The sequence below is a fragment of the Balaenoptera borealis genome, assembly GCF_965194805.1.
Source record: "Balaenoptera borealis genome assembly, chromosome: 18".
Lineage (NCBI taxonomy): Eukaryota > Metazoa > Chordata > Mammalia > Artiodactyla > Balaenopteridae > Balaenoptera > Balaenoptera borealis.
Genome location: NC_138877.1, coordinates 25828695 through 25848504, shown reverse-complemented (window position 1 = coordinate 25848504; position 19810 = coordinate 25828695). Strand labels below are relative to the sequence as shown.

The following is a 19810-nucleotide window of genomic DNA, read 5'->3' as shown; positions in this document are numbered from 1 at the left end:
GCCTAATATATGCTTTGATCCAGTTCCTGGAAAGAAGCCATATGGAGAGAGAAAGAAACAAACTCACCTACAAAACATGTTCCCATTATTACACTTCTCTATCCCTTTCTGAAGTCTATACTTCAGAAACCATTTTTTTCTCCCAGACATTTCTCTAAAGACTAATGAGCAGAAAAGCAAAATTGGAAAAGGGGTTTTCAGAATATGTGATTACTTTCCTTATCTCTGTACCAGTTTTCCCAATCCTTGAAGGACATCTATAAGGTAGATAGTGTGCATGCTGAGGATGGGCAAAATATTCTTATGGCAAAACTTGTGTGCCTTTTGAATATCATCACCCATGTTTGTCAGATAGAAGATCAATAAGATATGTCTAAATGATCTTACCCTGTGGCAAAAATTAGAAGAGACTGACTTCATATCTCAGAAGAGTATCAGGTAATAGAATGGTCTGCCATCAAATTGAATAGTATAATTTTCCTACCTTTGTTTATTTATCAATCAACAAACAACAGGAAAGTTAAAAAATACATTAAAATAAAATAATATTTTTGTGAACTTATTGTCACTCTCCAAAAATATATAAGAAAATCTGTTCTCAACCTATTAAACTAATTCTTTCATGCATAAAGATAACATTCTCAATGGCAGGATACTTTCGGTAGTTTTTCAGTGGAGCTGAGAGAGCTTAATTGATAGATACATACATACTCTCTTGTTTGGTTCTTTTAATGGATAGCAGGATGAGGTGACTGCAATCTTCACAGTTCAAGCATATGCTCATAGGATAATTTATCACTACAGTGTAAGAATCACCATAAACTGACTACAGAAATCTAATACAGAAAGAGTACTGTCTGGAAAAAATTGATGAGGCATAAATTATTTCCAGCTTTCATAGAATGGGAGTTTTTATTTTCATGTACAGAATAATAATGTGTACAATTTTAGAAATAATATTACTAATAAATGGGGATGGAGTCAAAGAGAAAAGAAATATTATCCTCAAAAGGTCTTCTCCATATGATTTCAAAGCAATGGCAGCTGGAAAGGTTAAGTTATGCTTGTATTTATCCTAGACTTATAAGTGGAATATGATATATTTATAATAAAATTTAACTTGTTTTAAAAATATATTGATGATTTGGGATTTTTTTTCTCTCCATTATTTGGTAGAAAAGTATCTTCATGGGAAACTAGAAAGTTGATGGTTAACACGTTGGTGAGATGATAAAATGCCATCCTCAGATCACTTCTAACCTGAGCTATGGAAAGTTATAGACAGATGAACTAGAATATTGAGCTAACCATCACCAAGAGGGTAATTTTCTAAGAGGGCAGGGTATTCGTCATTGCATCTTCCATGAATTAAGCAAAAAATATACTCTCCTCTCCTGCCAATTTCCTTATTTCCCTTAAAAAATCCAGTAGACCTAGAATCAATTCATAAAGACTCACTTTAAAATATATTTTCGAAAAATATATATAAATATATATATTTTCAGTGGGTTCCAAGACTTGTCACCTGCTGTACAATGTAGAAATTTATTTTCTTTCCCCTACATGTTTATTGCTCAAGACTCGGGATATCAGTACTGGTTTAAGTCTCTTCACCTTGATTTATATTCTTCATGATTTCATAAGCTTGGATCATATGCTTCTTCATAAATTTCATCTTTTAAAATCATGGAGTATTTCTTAGTAAATATTTGAATCATTTAAGTCCTTAATCAGTTAATTATCTTAATTACCTTTTCTTCTTTTTTTATATAACTACCTTTACCTGTATTTCTAGAAATATAACAAAAACTGTACAAAATAGTAGGAGGTATATAAATCCTCCACAGTTTTATACCAAGGCAGGATGCTTTCTCTTTCATTTCCAAAATTCTTTTCAAAGTAACTCAAAATACTAAATGATACCTTAGTGCTTTGAATGAGTTAAGTTACCCAGAAGAAAGAAAAAAAATTAATTTCAGGGAGAATTCTCAAATATCTTTTACAATAGATTTTTCTGCTTATAGCCCAAAAGTTACCAGTACCATGTGATTATAATTGCTTCTAACTTTGGCCAATTCAACCAATAGGCACAAAGTAACTGAAAGCAGCATGAAAAAACTCTCAACAGAATCATTTGAAATATGAGCTGTTAACAAAATTTTCTATGATAAGGTCACAGCAAGAAACTGGTTTAAATGTCGGTTTTCAAAAATAAGAACAATTTTAATATAAATATATTTATTGTCAGTAATAATTAAAAAGTTAAACAAAAGAATAAACTAAAAACACAAAGTGCTTCCTAAAATTTAAGTAAATAATATATCACATCCACTATCCAAAATTGTTCCAAGAATAAAAAACAGAGACTCTGCTAGAAGTAAAAAGATACCATAACCAGCCAAACATGAATACGTAGAAATCGGTAAATTAGCAGGATAAAAATGTCTTAGAGATATCATTACAAAAAAATACATGACAGAAAATTTCACTCTGTAAAAACACCAGCTGTAAGTTTGCTTTTCTATAATACTATATTCAGCATGTACATCCACCAGAATAATCCATTCAAAAATACTTAAGAATAAATTTAACCAAGGTGATGAGACTTGTACACTGAAAATTATAAAACATTGCTGAAAAAAATTTAAAAAGACATAAACAAACAGAAATTCATCTATGTTTACAGAATAGATGATTTAATATTGAGATGACAATACTACCCAAAATGATCTATAGATTCATTGCAATTTCTATCAAAATCTCAACTTTTTTTTTTTCATAAATAGAAAAAACCTATCCTAAGATTCATCTGGAATCTCAAGGGACCCTGAATAGCCAAAACAATCCTGGAAAAGAAAACAAAGTTGGAGGTCTCATACTTCTGATTTCAAAACTTACTATAAACCTATGGTAATTAAAACAGTGTGATACTGACATAAGGGCAGACATATAAACCAATGGAGTAGAACAGAAAGCCCAGAAACAAACCGTCACGTATATGGTCAGTTGATTTTTTACAAGACTGCCAAGATCATCCTATGGAGAAAAGACAGTCTTTTCAACAAATGGTGCTGGGAAAACTGGATATCCACATGCAAAGATTGAAGTTGGATACTTACTTTACACCATATACAAAAATTACATCAAAATGGGTTAGAGACCTAAATGTAAGACCTAAAATTGTAAAACTCTTAGAAGAAAACATAGGGGAAAATTCATGACATTGGACTTGGCAATGATTTATTGACTATAACACCAAAAACACAGGCAACAACAACAAAAAGATAAATTAGACTTCATCAAAATTAAAAACTTTTGTGCATCAAAGGATACTATCAAGAGAGTGAGAAGACAACCCACAGAATGGGAGAAAACATTTGCAAATAATATATCTGAGAATGCCTTAATATACAGAATATATGAAGAACTCTTACAGTTCAGCAACAAAAAGACAATGCAATTAAAACATAGGCAAGGAACTTGAAAAGGTACTTCTCCAAATAAGATATATAAATGGTAATAAGCACATGAAAAGATGCTCAATATCATTGGTCACTAGGGAAATGCAAATCAAAACCACGAGTTACTACTTCACACCCATTAGGATGGCTATTATAAAAAGCAAACCAAAAGGAACACAGAAACAAAACAAAACAAAAAAACAGGAAATCACAAGTGTTGACAAGGATGTGGAGGAACTGGAACCCTCATGCGCTGCTAGTGGGAATGTAAAATGGTGTGGCTGCTATGGAAAACAGTTTAGCAGCTCCTCAAAAAGTTAAAGGTAGAATTACAATATGATTCAGCAATACCACTCCAACATATATACCTAAAAGAAATGAAAGCAGGGACTCAAACAGATACTTGTACTCCCGTCTTCATTGTAGCATTATTCACAATAGCCAAAAGGTAGAAACAACCCAAGTGTTCATCAACATATGAATGGATAAACAAAAATATTATTCAGTCATAAAAAGGAATGAACGTGTGAGATATGCTATAACATGGATGAACCTTGAAAACATAATGCTAAGTAAAATAATCTAGAGACAAAAGGACAAAAAGTGTATGATTCCTTGTGACCACCTAGAGGGGTGGGATAGGGAGGGTGGGAGGGAGACGCAAGAGAGAGGAGATATGGGATATATGAATATGTATAGCTGATTCACTTTGTTATACAGCAGAAACTAACACACCATTGTAAAGGAATTATACTCCAATAAAGATGTTTAAAAAAAAAAAAGTGTATGATTCCATTACATGAGGTACCTAGAATAGACAAATTCATAGGGACAGAAAGTCACATAGAGGTTACCAGGGTCTACAGGGAGGCAGAGAATTTATTATTTAATGGTTATAGAGTTTCTATTTGGGAATATAAAAGAGTTCTAGAAATAGCTAGTGGTGATGGTTTCACAACATTGTGAATGTACTTAATGCCAGTGAGTTGTACACTAAAAAAAATGATTAAAATGATAGAATGGATAAACAACAAGGTCCTACTGTATAGCACAGGGAACTATATTCAATATCCTGAGATAAACCATAATGGATAAGAATTTAAAAAAGAATGTATACATATATATAACTGAATCACTTTGCTGTACAGAAGTTAACACAATATTGTAAAACAACTATACTTCAATTAAGAATAAATATTCAGTAAAAGAAAAAAAAATAAAATTAAAAAAATGGTTAAAATGGTAAATTTCATGTTATGTACATTTTACCACAATAAAAAAATAATAATCTATTTGGTGAATACCTAATTATCTCCCACTGCTGCTGAAACCTATTTTGTTTAGATTTCCAAATTACTATTATATGTACTGTGTGTGTGTACACATGCTTGTAAAATGGATCTCTCTTGAAAAACAGACCCTGGTATGTTGGGCACATCAGATATCCTAGAACACACTTTCAAAAATTTCAAATAATTATAGCTGCACTCCAACTTGATAGCTGTTTCAGTTATTTATCTACTTCAAAATTAACAGGTACAGCTGAAGGAAGAATATCCACAAATTCTGCTGATGGTCCAAAAGTATATGTTTATAGTCCAAGTGCTAAAAATGAACTTATTACCTGATAGAGCATGATAGGTTCTATATTGTATCCTAAGGTATCTGCAAAGTTCTTAGCGATGACTGTTTTTCCACAACCCTACAAATGGAAACACAATCATTCAAGGGATAAGTCAAAACAACCAAAAGTCAGGAAACAGAACTTAGCAGTGAGGCTGCTATTCTTACTTTTCCTCCAATTAAACATATGTCCTTAACCATGTGAGACTGCATCATTTCAGCCAGTAGTTGTTTATGACTTAAAGTTTGTATAAAACGGTCTGATGTGCAAGGTTGACTTAATGGCCTGGTCCCAGCTGGCACCTATAATTAAAGAGAGGTAAATATAATATGCACATGTTTTTCTCAAAATAATAGTTAAATGAAAGCATACAACTGCCATTTAAAAGCCCCTACTAATTTCCTGCTCAATTCAATTATATACTGTTTTTGATATTTCAATAGAGCAACAATTATTTTCTCATTCACACATCTGATGATTGTTTTCATCAAATTTCCAAATCAATCATCCCTCTAAAATTAAAGCCCTATGCTGTCAGACATTTTCATATGAATCAAGTAATTTTCATACTATTTATAACTTATAATAACAATGTCACTGCTTGAGAATGAAGGTTTTTGCCCAAATTTCAGTTATAAACACAGAATTTAAAATCAGTCTACTGGGATTCTCCAAAATCACCAAAGATCTCCTGATTTCTAAACTGTCCACAAATCTTCTTCCACTCTTATTTTAGTTTGCCACTCAGAAGCATCTGTTCTTAAAATCTCCTCCCATCCTTCACACCTACTTCCTTTTATTTCCTATCTCCTCCTTATTAAAGTCTCCTGGATTTCCATGCCCTGCTGGGGACTCCAGACTTGATCATACTGTAGACAACACAAACTCTAAAGAATTACAAGTTTGGAAGTGACAAGATCAGATTTGTTTTTAAGAAAGATCATCCTGGTGGTAACATAGAAGGCTAACTTGAAGGGCCGGGAGGCAATGATGTTAGAAAGCCATTACCAAAGGGAAGCATGAAAGCTCACTCATATCTCATGTCCCTGGACATTCTGTTCAAACCGCCTGAAATGTCCTATCACCTTTCCACTCCTGGGCCACTGGAAAACTCCTGTGTCATAAGACTTAGCTCAAGCCCCATCTCTTCTCTGAAACTTTCTCTACTCCTTCTCCTGACTCCTGGTGTTACTTCCGTCTCTACATCTCCGTAGCCATTCCAATGCAGTTCTTACTCATCTGCCTCTATCCTAGACCGTCAGCTGTGAGGTCACTTGTCTGAAGGAGACAGAAGAGTGTCATGTGCTGTCTAGAAGGCCCAGCTGTGCCATTTGGTAGCTAGTGACCATGGGTGAATTGATTACCCTCTTCACATCTGTTTTCTAATCTATAAAATGGAGATAATAAAAGTTATCTCCGGGGTTACTGGGGGATTTAAATGGCATAATATATGTGAAGAGAAAAATACAGTAACTAGTACACCTCAGGCACTGAGTGGATTTTAATACAGAGCCTGGCTCATGGTAGACATAATCAATGTTTCCTTTGATGATTGAGTAAATACAGTGACCTGAATAAGTATTACTAATATCACGTTCAAACAAACAAAAAAGCCTATCATGAATGCTTGCTCTGTCGTAACATAAGAAGGCAAGCATTTATTCTTTCCTACATTCACTTAGAATCTAATCGTCAGTATTTTTCAGGCTGTGTTTCCTAGTGTCAGCTTCCTATCACCTCTTAGGGTTCTTAGGACCCTCAAGGGAAGGGTTAGAAAAAAGGGAGGCAGAGCAAGCAGTTGGAGCTCTATGACCAAATATCGTTACCCTCCTCTCAAAAATTGTTCAACTACAAGTGCTCCTCTTTTAACTGTTTCATGTAGCTGACAAAGATTTGATTTGAAAAGAGCATTCCTGGGCTTCCCTGGTGGCGCAGTGGTTGAGAATCTGCCTGCCAATGCAGGGGGCACGGGTTCGAGCCCTGATCTGGGAAGATCCCACATGTCGCGGAGCAACTAGGCCCGTGAGCCACAATTGCTGAGCCTGCGTGTCTGGAGCCTGTGCTCCGCAACAAGAGAGGCTGCAATAGTGAGAGGCCCGCGCACCGCGATGAAGAGTGGCCCCCGCTTGCCGCAACTAGAGAAAGCCCTCGCACAGAAACGAAGACCCAACAGAGCCATAAATAAATAAATAAACCCAAAGTTTAAAAAAAAAAAAAAAGAGCATTCCTTAGTTGCTAAAATATGTTTGAAAACAATGACTATTTCTTACCAAGGACTCAGAACACAAAACGCTTTCATTACTAAACACTTTATTTGATTTTCCCAGAGGCTGACTTTGGTTTTTGATGAAAAGCTATCCCTATGTTTCTCCTGAACGTTTCCAGTTTACAAACATACATGACTCTGGATATATAGATATACAGATACACGTATATAGATGTGATGTTATGGAACCAAAGAAGACTTATAAGGGAATCATAAACCCAATTTAGGTCATAAAAATGGACAGAACAAGGCACATCTTAGAAAGTGCAAACCTTGATTCACTCATTACCTTAATGGTCACCTCTTTTTCTGCAATCCGGATGGTCACAGAAGCTTGGAAGACATGGTTTTCAGTCATCTTCTCCACTCTCACAACCTCTTCAGGAAGCACAGAGCTTCTTGAATCTTGGAGTTCAAAGCGCTGTAAAATTACCAGAAAGACATGTAATTTACTTTTTATTTTAGTATTAATGTTGGATATCTGGAAGGTTCCATCTTAATTAGAACTGAAACCCACTCTATGTTATAAAAATAAAGGTAAAAAAATTAATGAGAATTTTTCCCCCTATTTTTACAGATACCATTCATTCTGCTTAAGCTAATTACTAAGGTGATATGAAAATAGTCCCTAAAATTTACTAAATGCCAAGAAATGGAATCGCTGAGTTCCTGATCTGGTAGAAGTTTGCAGCCTAGAATGCTTGATAATCGAAGGTTCCAGTTTCCTAGAAAAGGATAATGAGACTCTTGAAAACATGCTAAAGGAAATTAAAATAAGGCCTATATCAGTTCATTTCTTAAATCAACCGAAGTTAATAGCTGCCTGGACACCAGTCTGCTGATTGCTGGTGTGGTTAGTTTAACTGATTACAATAAAGTATAACAATCAATCTTCCACAGTATCTGGCACAGTGTCTTCTACAGTGTAGGTTCTCAATATTTGTCAAACTGGATTTAAAAGGCCCAGACCATTGATTCTTTCTCCATGTAGGCCAATGATCAATGTTCTAACACTAGGTTACATCCCCTAATCCCAGCTCGTTATATGAAAAATGCACACAGAGAACACAAATAAGTATATGAAAAATGAGGATACTAATTGAAAATTAATTAAATCCTATGCCCTACTAAGAGCAGTATGTTCAATGTGAGGAGCTTAACTCATTTTTAGTGTTAAACAGGCAGAAATTATTCCCCCCAAATCCTACAATACTTTTAGAACATTATCACTATAGTGAAAGAGTTGAAACTCAATGAAAGAACAGATTACTGCTTATTCAACAGAATGACTCAACTCTAGAAAACATATTTTGGGGAAGAAAATTATTTTCAACTTCAACACTGTAAACATAACAGCCCAGATCATGTCTTTATTGCAGTGTCTTAAGTACTCAAGACAATCATTCCTCTTCCCAAGCCTAAGAAAAATTGTTTATTTGTGCTACCATAAAAAACATAAGTTTTATACTTTACACGATTTATATATGCAAACTCCCATGGTGTCACACAATGTGGTAGGAATTGCTTCCATGCTGTAGACAAATAACAATCATTGACACCATAATTTCATGCCAAAAAAAAAAAGGGTACACTGTATTTTAAGGAGGTTCAATTGGAAAGGAGTAAAGCCTTAGCCAAGTAATTAAATTCATTGGAATTCAGAACCTACACTCATTAAATTCTAAGAAAATATATATATGAGCTTAAAGGTATGTTTTCACTCTAGCCATAGTAATGTCAGTTTAACTTGATAATAGGGTTAATGTCAGAGCATTTATATTCCAGAAATGAACACTAATGCCTTGAACCACACTTGCTGTACTGGTTATGTCCTTATAAATAATTCAAACTAAAATATTTCAGTAGAATAAAAATAGTAGGCTAGAATACACTAAAATAGGAAAAGAACTCAAGGTGCAAGGTGAGTTACCATTTGTTGGCATAGGAAATTTAAAGACTCTTAATCAAAAAGGAAATTGAGGAGTAAAACAGATATATAATTCTTCACACAATTAAGGCGAGAAAAGACAATCACTTTTTCTTCTCTTACGTAAGTAACAAAATTCCCCTTTTTCCTTTTTTTTTTAAAACTCTACAATCAGATTTGAAATAATTCCTGTTTGTAACATGGACCCTCAATCAGTGCTCTATGTTCCCCTTAATTATAAAGGTCAAAATAAAGGCCAAACAAAATGAAGCAGCACTGACTACTTTCTTTTGAAAACTCAACTCTTTAAAGGTATTCTATAACTTTATAGAATTTGTATGACTAATTTTGAAATTAGAGACCAGAAACGCATCAAAGTGTTTTCTTAGTAAAAATGAAGACCTTTGTTCATAACGGACTTATCTAGACACTGAATACCTTCTCCTGGTCATGTCACAAAACTTTACATTGCTTCATTTTATCAGAACTCTGACATTTTCTTCTACCCTATGTATCCTTGTTCCCAAGGCAGTGGACTTTGTGCTGATGGGCATCTAGGGAGCTCATCTGTAATCACAGCCTCTTTTCTTAAACACTAGGTACTCTATTTCAATGACCAATGCCAAAGTAGCTCAGATGTTAATTAAATCAAAGATGAGTTCTAGTTCTGTTTTTCAGAGCCTGGAATGAATCTTTGAGTGAACTATACAGTCAGACTGGTAGTTTCCTAACTCCTTGAGCATAGGAATTAATTTCCCCATTTCCAAATGGTTCCTCATTATCTCCTTAACATCCTTCCACCTTCTCCTCTTTCCCCTCCCTCTCCCTCACCCTTTCTCACACACACAGCAAACCCCTTTCTTCCCTTTCATCAGTGGCTGCTATTTCACTGTCCCTAGCCCTGCTTCTATTCTTTGCTGTCTCTTCTACTTCCCTTTGCCTCTTTATTGACCATTACTTTCCCCTTGCTTCTTTATGTTTTTCTTTTAGATTCTGCCCCTAACTATACTTTTTAGCATTTATGAGGAATGGCTTTTTGTTGGTTTTATTTTGTTATTATTATTATTGACATCACCAGTCAATGAAAATACTGTTTCTTGGGTTGGCTGATATATGAAATAAAATCCCACTGAAGTAACTAGAATCTATTGTTCCACTCTTCTGAGCCCTTCTCACTATTATTAGCTGCATAGAGAGTACTTCTGTACTCCCAAAGACCCTGTGTATTCTTTGGGATAAGGGAGAAACTAACACCATTCCATATGTCAAATTCTGGCCTCCAGAAAATGAAGGGCCTATACACAAGACCACAACAGCTTAGTGTTCACATTCTACCTTCTCCTTAGAAATCTATACACCTTGACCCAAACTGTGTAAGAAAAACAAAAACAGTCTTTCATAAAAAGGAATTATTTGGGGTGAGTCAATGACTCTCTGCCAAGGGTCCGCTTGAAGTGGCTCCCACTGGCCAAAACCTGGGATAATTTTAGCATCAAAATAAATGACGATAGTAATCAATTATAACCCACTGAATAAAATAGGGATCCATAAGTGCATATTGATATAAATGAATAAATAAATACATGGAGGAGAATAAAAAGCTCTTCCTTAGTGTAGAATGCCTACTAATAAATGCAGAAGGAATGTTTACGCCCCATTACTGACATGACAATGCCTCCACATGTGGAAAAGAAGAGAAGACAAGGGAAAGAAAGAAAGATAGAGAAAGAAAAGTGGGAAAGAAGGGTAAGAGAGAGATGAGAAGAAGGGAAAAGAAGGGACAAGAAGAGAAAATGGGAAAGGTAAGGAAAGAAAGTGAAGCAGATACATACTTTTTTTTTTTTAACATCGTTATTGGAGTATAATTGCTCTACAATGGTGTGTTAGCTTCTGCTTTATAACAAAGTGAATCAGCTATACACATACATATATCCTCATCAGATACTTACTTTTAAAACAACTTCCACAGCCATCTTCCCTTCATGTCCTAGTAAAACAGTGTACGGGTAAAGCCACCGGATTGCATGTTCGATTGACATCATAGGAAAGGAATCCTATTTAGGAGGAAAAATACATAGGAATGAAGAACACCTAAAATAATCACAGAAAATTTAACCAAAATGTACCTATGACATTGAAATTGCATTATAAACAATACCCAATAAGTTTCTCATGTTTTCCAGAAGTCTACAAAAGCAAATATTCATTGTTTCCTCTTCCTGTTCCACACCCTTTCCCTTGGTAAACTCACCCACTCTCATCTTTCAGCTGCCGTGTATGTGTTGATGGCTCCCATGTCTCTGTCTCCAGTCCTGACCTTTTTCTTGAGCTCTAGACCTAAACTCTCAATTGCCCATTAGATGTGACTCTATGGATATCCCATAGACTCCCATTCAGCATGTCTGAAACTACATGTCTGAACACATTTCCCTATCCTACTCCTTGCAAAGTACCTTCTCTTTTTCCTCTACTCCTAATCTGAGTTAATCTCATCCACATACTCCTAGCTTCACTGTTATAACTACAAAGTTAGAAAGTGTTCATTATCCTCAAATCCTTCCCCCCAAATTGCTTTCCCAATTCGGTTTACCCTACTTTAAAAAGTCTACTAACAAGGACAACTAGGGAAATTTCAATATGGACTGTCTATTAGATGACATTACAGAATTATTGTTAACATGCTGAGGGTGTGATAACAGTGTTCTGGTTATGTAGAAGAATGTTCTAATTCTTAGAAGTTGCATACTGAAGTACTTAAGAATACTGATTACAATTTACTTTCAGAATTGTTTAGAAAAAAAAAAGTGCAAACAAAAGTGGCAATATGTTAAAAGTTGGTGATTCTAGTTAAAGGGATTATGGATTTATGTTTTGCTATTTTTGAACTTTTTCTTAGATCTGAGAATTGTCAAAGTAAAAAGTTCCAAGGAAAAAACAAAAAGAATGAAAAGTAGAAGATGTGATAAATAGGAGGAAAAATGCTGTTCCAGATGTATAGAACAGTGTAAACAATACCTGGGAAACCTAACTCACTGACCCTCAGGAAACGTAAAATAAAAAGCAACAAGAGATTAAAAATAACTCTCTTGTCTAAGTGGTGTCACTGCTACCTTGGATTATGCTCTCCTTAGCAGAGTCTCCTACCTGTTCCCTGTGCATCCACGCTCCCCCCACCTCACCTCGCTGCCAGCAGAGGTGTCTTCCTCCAACATACATCTGATTGCCACACATCCCATCTACTTAATAATGTCTAATGGGCCACTTCTTCCACACCAGAAAATCCAGCCAACTTCACTCACCATGCAAAACACTTCACAATAAGGTCCTAACCTTTCTCTTTGGCACACATGCTGGCTCCAGTGATACAATTTATTATCATTCTCCGAAAAACACACCAGGCCCTTTTGTAATTTAACAACTTTGGCCCATGCTGTTCCCTCTGCCTGGGGAACACTCCAGACACTACTGTCATGACCTTCGTGAAACTGTGGTGGACAGCATCTGTTTTCCACCAAATCCCCTCACCCATTTTCCTCCTTCATGTGCCTCCCAGCTTTCCCTTCCAACAGCCAGCTGCTGCAGGTCTTTCAGAGAAAACTGCCCTTGAGCTCCTGGAGCCAGCTTGGCTCCCAGAGTGGGAGAGCAGCTAGTGCCTGGGAACATGTGCCCCCTGGGACGATTACTAACCAGTGAGACTGATGGTGCTGAGTGCGAAAGTCCCAGCTCCCCTGCCTCAGGTTGGGGCGAGTCTGAGGCATGACTTACACTACCGCAGACCTCTGCATGATCAAGTAGAAGTCCTCCTTCCCTCTGTGGAACTTTCACCTGAGCTGCGTGTCTACCTTCCCCCGTCCAAGGCTGTAAGCTCTTTAAGGACTCAGAACACATCACTGGTCTCTGCACAGTTTCCTGGGCTGCACAGCAAATTAATCTCAGGCCTTGCAATATTTATAGAAGAGTATAACAAGGCAAATGGAAATGACTAATCTCCAAGGGTTAACTTTTAAGTTTTCTTTGCCACATTTGGGTATACCAGTCATTAATTTATTTTATACATACCAGGATTTGAACTGCGGCTGGTAAACTATCTAAAGGAAAATCTGGAAGTCCAAGAGTAGAAGATTCTTGGGAACAGAGAGTGGTAGCAAAGGATAAGAGTTGAGAAATTCTAGGGGAAAACAAGAAGTGATATTAAATTTTATTCTAATAGTTATAATACATAAAATCTGTTAAATATAAAATAGCTGGGCCAATTTAATTAATCGAAAAAGTTGACATCACTATTTAATTCTTAGGGAATAGTCCCATATTATAATATTCCATTTCAAACTCAGAAGCTGATTAGGTTCACAGATGTATTTCTTAAATCTGTCCCAATATGTGAGGTTTTTCATAACCTGGCCCAAAACTACTCTGCCAGCGTCACTTCTCACCTTTCTCCATCTAAATCCAAACTCCAGCCTCCGGGAGCTTTTCATAGACCCAAGAATAAGGCATATACTCTCATGCCATGCTTTAAAAACTTTTTCTTAGAATTCCTTAATTCCATTCTCTATCAGTCAAAAGCCTACTCATTCTTTAGGACCCATCTCAAATGCCAATGCCTTTGTGAAGCCCTTACAAAGTCTCAACCCCAACATCCCCCAATACTCTGAAATTATGGTCCTTACCACACTGTGTTAAAGTAAGGTATTTATACACATATCTGTAAACTCTACTAGATCTTGAGTTTCTTGCCATCAAAGATCATGTCTTATTAACTTTATCATCAGCTGGTTCCATAACTACTGAAAAATTCTTCAAACAGTTGTTGAATGAATGAATGAATCAGTTGATCAATGAATGGGCAAAACAAATTCAATGTTAAGTGTCCATATATATATCTGAAATACTTACTTTTCAGCAGAAACATTGGCTCCAACTGAATACAACAGTTTAAGTTGGTCCTAAAATAACATAAAACATATCAAATTGACTAATAAGGAATGTAACATTAAATGCAAATGTTTGACAGACATAATTCAACCTTTTAATTAAACAGACACTATGTAATTAATAGCAAAAAATCATTTCTTGATACATGTCATTTCTAAAAGAAGAGTTGGTCTTTTTAAAAAATCTTTCAGACAAATAATACCACAATAACTTTTCTTTCTAATTTCCAGAGATTTTCTTTACCTTTATATCCATTTTTCTTTCCATCAACTACTGAGGGGGACATCCACAAACATAGTAATATTTTTATAGTAATTGAATTTATTATAAACAGGAAAACTATTTAAAAAATAAATTATCCTTAAGGGAAGAGGGGCAAGATGGAAGAGGGGATTAAGAGATACAAGCTACTACGTATAAAATAAGCTACAAGCACAGGGAATGTAGCCAATATTTTAGAATAACTTTAAATGAAGTATAATCTATGAAAATATCGAATCACTATGTTGAACACCTGAAACTAATATTGTAAATCAACTATACTTCAATTAAAAATAAATAAAAATTTAAAAATAAAATAAATTATCCTTGTTCCTACTTACCTGGAAGGGTAGATAATAAATATCTCTAGCTTGAAATCGCGACCGGAGCGGGGGATCTAATGGATTCCCAGAGTACCTAGGTACTGGCAAGCCCAAGGCGATCACTCGGAAATCTTCACTAACTCGGACAATCTTCCAAGCATCCAATTCTGTTTTGGTATGATCCTAAAAGAGTAAGAAATCAAAAATTGCAGCATAATGATAGAGATCACAACTGCAAGAGCCAGGCTAAGGAATTTATGTCCTGACTGCTGGGTAAACTGTATTTGAGAATGCTCTCGAAGCCAAACTGTCAAGGAAGGGAGCAAAGTGGAATCAGGAACAGGATACCAGGGAAGGCTCACAAAATGAAGACTGGTGTTTGAAAGGAGAAGCATCCAGGAACAAAGGTGATGTGGGTCAGATCTCTAAACCCTAGTCAATAACACAAAGGAACAGTCGAAGAGCAAGGAAAATAAACTGGTTCAAGCTAGAAGTCATAAAATGGTACTTCTAGAGGGGTAGACCACCAGCAGAGCAGAGACTGCCCAGGGACCTTCAATAAATAACTATGTTTATGGATATATTTCTACCAAGGTATGTTAATAATAATAAGTAACATTCTTTGAAAACTTAATACATGATAAGCACTTTCCATGAATTTTTCTCATTTAATTTTCACCAGAATCCAAATAGACATTTAATTCCTTTTCATGGATGAATAAACTGACGTTCAAAGGAGTTACATAACTTGCCCACATTCCTGCAACTACCATATGGTGGAGCTGAGACCGGAAACAGCGTAGATTTTGGAGTCACAGATCCTGGCTCTAGTGCTTGGTGCACATTCTAGCTAAGTGACCAAAAACTTGTTATCATACCCTCTGAGCCTCAATTTTCTCATGTATAAAGTGGAAATAATATCACCGATATTACTATGGCTGTTACGAAAGTTAAACGTGATAATGCATGTGAAAATGAAAGTAACTGGTCCACAGCAGTCACCTATTAAATGTCATACCTTCCTTCTCTGCCTGACCCTTCCAATGGCTCTTCACTGTTCTTCAGCCTTTGAAGAGCCCCCCCCGGTCCCTTGCTGTTGTCCTCTTTATACCCTCTTGTATCACGGCATCTAAAGACTTCATTGCACTTATTCATTAATTCAACAAATAGTCATTGAGCACCTACCATGTGCCAGGCATTGTTCTAAAGTTTGAGATAACAACAATGACAAAATTCCTGGCCTAGTGAAAGTATGATCTAGTAGAGGGAGGCAGACAATGAGCTAAAAACATAAGTAAATAAATCATGTGGGATATTAGAAGACTCTGTGGAAAAATATAGAGCAGAGTAAAGGAGTATGGGGGCAGAGGGCACATTGAAGTATTTAATAAAAGGGTGAGGGCAGGCTTCATTGGTAATACAGGCAGACCTCGGAGATACTGCAGGTTCGGTTTCAGACCACCACAATAAAACACATACCGCAATAAAGTGAGTCACAAAACTTTTTTGGTTTTCCAGTTCGTACAAAAGTTACGTTTACACTACACTGTAGTCTATTAAGTATGCAATAGCGTTACGTCTAAAACATGCACATACCTTAATTAAAAAATACTTTATTGCTAAAAAATGCTAACCATCTTCTGAGCCTTGAGTGAGTAGTCAGCTTTGCGCTCGTAGAGGATCTTGCCTCGGTGTTGGTGGCTGCTGAAGGCTGGGATGGCCGTGGCAGTTCCCTAAAATAAGGCCACAGGGAAGCTCGCTGCATCAATTGACTCTGTAGCAGGCACTGCTGTTTGATAGTATTTGACCCACAGTAGAACTTCCTTCAAAATTGGAGTCAATCCTCTCGAACCCTGCTTCTGCTTTATCAACTAAGTTTATGTTCTAAATTCTAAATCATATGTTGTCATTTTAACAACCTTCATGGCCTCTTCATCAGGAGCAGATTCCATCTCAAGAAACCATTTTCTTTGCTCATCCATAGCAAGCAACTCCATGAGATTGCAGCAGTTCAGTCACATCTTTAGGTTCCACTTCTAATTCTAGTTTTCTTGCTATTTCTGTCACCTCTGCAGTTACCTCTTCCACTGAACTCTTGAACGTCTCAAAGTCATCCATGAGAGTTGGAGTCAACTTCTTCCAAACTCCTGTTAATGTTGATATTTTGATCTCTTCCTATGAATCATAAATGTCCTTAATGGCATCTACAATAGCAAATCCTTTCCAGAAGGTTTTCAATTTAGTTTGCCCAGATATGTCAGAGGAATTACTATGGCAGCTATACCCTTACAAAATGTATTGCTTAAATAATAAGACTTGAAAGTCGAAATTACTCCTTGATCCATGGACTGTAGAATGAATGTTGTGTTAGCAGGCATGAAAACAACGTGAATTTCATTGTACATCTCCATCAGAGCTCTTGGGTGACCAGACGCATTGTCAGTGAACAGTAATATCTTGAAAGGAATTTTTTTTCTGAGCAGTGGGTCTCAACAGTGAGCTTAACAATAAACCATGCTGTAAACAGATGTGCTATCACCCAGGCTTTGTTGTTCCATTTATAGAGCACAGGCAGAGTAGATGTAACATAATTCTTAAAGGCCCTAGGATTTTCAGAATGGTAAACGAACATTAGCTTCAACTTAAAGTCACCAGCTGCATTAGCCCCTAACAAGAGAAGTCAGCCTGTCCTTTGAAGCTCTGAAGACAGACATCGACTTCTCTCTAGCTATGAAAGTCCTAGATGGCATCTTCTTCCAATAAAACGCTGTTTCATCTACACAGAAACTCTGATGTTTGGTGTAGCCACCTTCATTAATTATCTTAGCTAAATCTTATGGATAACTTGCTACAGCTTCTACATAAGCACTTGCTGCTTCACTTTGCACTTTTATGTTATGGACACAGCTTCTTTCCTTAAAACCTCATGAACCAACCTCTGCTAACTTCAAATTTTTCTTCTGCAGTTTCCTCACCTCTCTCAGCCTTCAAAGAATTGAAGAGAGTTAGGACCTTCCTCTGGATTAGGCTTTGGCTTAAGGGAATGTTGTGGCTGGTGTGATCTTCTATCCAGACCACTAAAATTTTCTTCAGCAATAAGGCTGTTTCTCTTTCTTACCATTTGTGTGTTCACTGGAGTAACACTTTTACTTTCCTGCATGAACTTTTCCTTTGCATTCACAACTTGGCTAACTGGCGCAAGAGGCCTAGTTTTTGGCCTGTCTCAGCTTTCAACATGCCTTCCTCATTAAGCTTAATCACTTCTAGCTTTTGATTTAAAGTGAGAGACAAGTGACTTTTCCTTTCACTTGAACACTTAGAGGCCACTGTAGGATTATAAATTGCCCTAATTTCAATATTGTTGTGTCTCAGGGAATAGGGAGGCCCAAGAAAAGGGACACAGAGTGGGGAACGAACAGCTGATCAGTGGAGCTGTCAGAACACACATTTATTGATGAAGTTCACCATCTTACACCGGTGTGGTTCGAGGAGCCCCAAAACAACTGCAATAGTAACGTCAAAGATCAGTGATCACAGATCACCATAACAAATATAATAACAATGAAAAAGTTTGAAATATTGTTACAATTACCAAATTGCAACACAGAGACATGAAGTAAGCAAATGCTGTTAGAAAAATGGTGCCCACTGATTTGTTTGATGCAGGAACCTTCAATTCGTAAATAACGCCAGATCTGCAAAGCACACTAGAGCCAAGTGCAATGTAACAAGGAATGCCTGTATTACATTTGAGCAGACTTGAAAGGGGTAGAGGAATGAGCCAGGAAGATATCTGGGAGACAACCATTCCAGAAGAGCAAAGTGCCCGTGCAAAGCACTGATAAGATAGGATAATGCATATCCAGCAGTTTATGGTACAATAAAAAGAATACTAGCAGCTGGAGTGGAATGAAAAAGGAGAAGGATAGAAGGAGATAAGGCCAAAGAGGCAGTAATGGCCCAGATCACCCAAGACCCTGTATTCCATTGTGAGGATTTTAGATTATATTCTGAGTAGAGCAGGAAGGCATTAGAGGTTTATAGCAGAGGAATGACCTGTTCTGCCTCGTGTTTTAAAGCGATCACTAACTGCCCTGGGGGAGCCAGGATGGAAGCAGGGGTTCCAGTTGCGAAGTTCTTACAAACAACTCAGGCAGGTGATGCTGGTAGTTGGGACCTTCAGGGTATCTTTAAATATTTTACTCATTTCTGTCAATATCTACTGGGCTTTGAGCTTCTTGAACCCAACAAGTGGACTTTATTCAGCTTTGTCTTCCTGGTGCCCAGCACAGTCTAGAAGCTATTAGGCTTGTTGAGAGAAACAAGAGAAGGGAAAAAGAAGATGGAAAAGGAGGGAGAAAGGGAACAAGAATTAAAAGGAGAAAAAAGAAAGAATAGTTATTAGATAGGCAAACAGAAGTAAAAATCTGGGAGGTCTTCTAACGTGATGTGGAAAACAGAAGAGCCATACAAAACTGCAAACGCATGACTGACTTCAGGCAGTTGCCCAAGATACGCGCCACCTGAACATTTGTCCTCGTTCTGACACAATCATGTCTTATACAACAAGTGGCCAACCCACAGCTCAACAGCTAAGACAAAGCAGTCAAATTTTTCTTTTCTTACTTGGAGAAGTTTGTCGTAACGCTCGGCAGACATCAGGAAGCGTCCATCTTCAAGCTGCATCTCCCTATTTTCCAGCAAGTTGTTCAAAACAGGAAGGACATTCCTCTCCGCCTTTTCCAAGCCTTCCAAAACGAGAGTTCTACCTTCTGTGGCTGCACGAACTGCACACTATTTCCAAGAAACAAAAGCAATATGAGACTATCAAACACAGCGGAGCATGGCCTGATTTTACTTGTAATGCAAATTAAACCGTGGTTCTTATTATAGGGACCGGGAGTCAGGAAAGCTGGGTTCTAGATCGTGGTTTTGCTTTTCCTGCCAATATGATATTAAGCAAGTGATTTTCTCTCTTTAGGCCTGCTTTCCCGTTTGTAAAATGAAGCGATT

At 36.7% G+C, this 19810-nt stretch overlaps 1 protein-coding gene across 3 annotated transcripts in view; it reads right to left on the bottom strand.

Moving 5' to 3' along the window:
* VWA8 (von Willebrand factor A domain containing 8) overlaps positions 1-19810 on the bottom strand; it is a 364407-nt gene that overhangs the window by 278482 nt on the left and 66115 nt on the right. For all 3 annotated transcript variants that reach the window (XM_082365255.1, XM_082365257.1, XM_082365256.1), the window contains 8 exons: positions 19424-19591; positions 14816-14980; positions 14175-14224; positions 13338-13446; positions 11228-11332; positions 7641-7772; positions 5253-5387; positions 5086-5163 (listed from right to left, as the gene is read on the bottom strand). In XM_082365255.1, coding sequence (XP_082221381.1) covers positions 5086-5163; positions 5253-5387; positions 7641-7772; positions 11228-11332; positions 13338-13446; positions 14175-14224; positions 14816-14980; positions 19424-19591 — 942 coding nt within the window. The remainder of the gene's footprint in view (positions 1-5085; positions 5164-5252; positions 5388-7640; positions 7773-11227; positions 11333-13337; positions 13447-14174; positions 14225-14815; positions 14981-19423; positions 19592-19810) is intronic.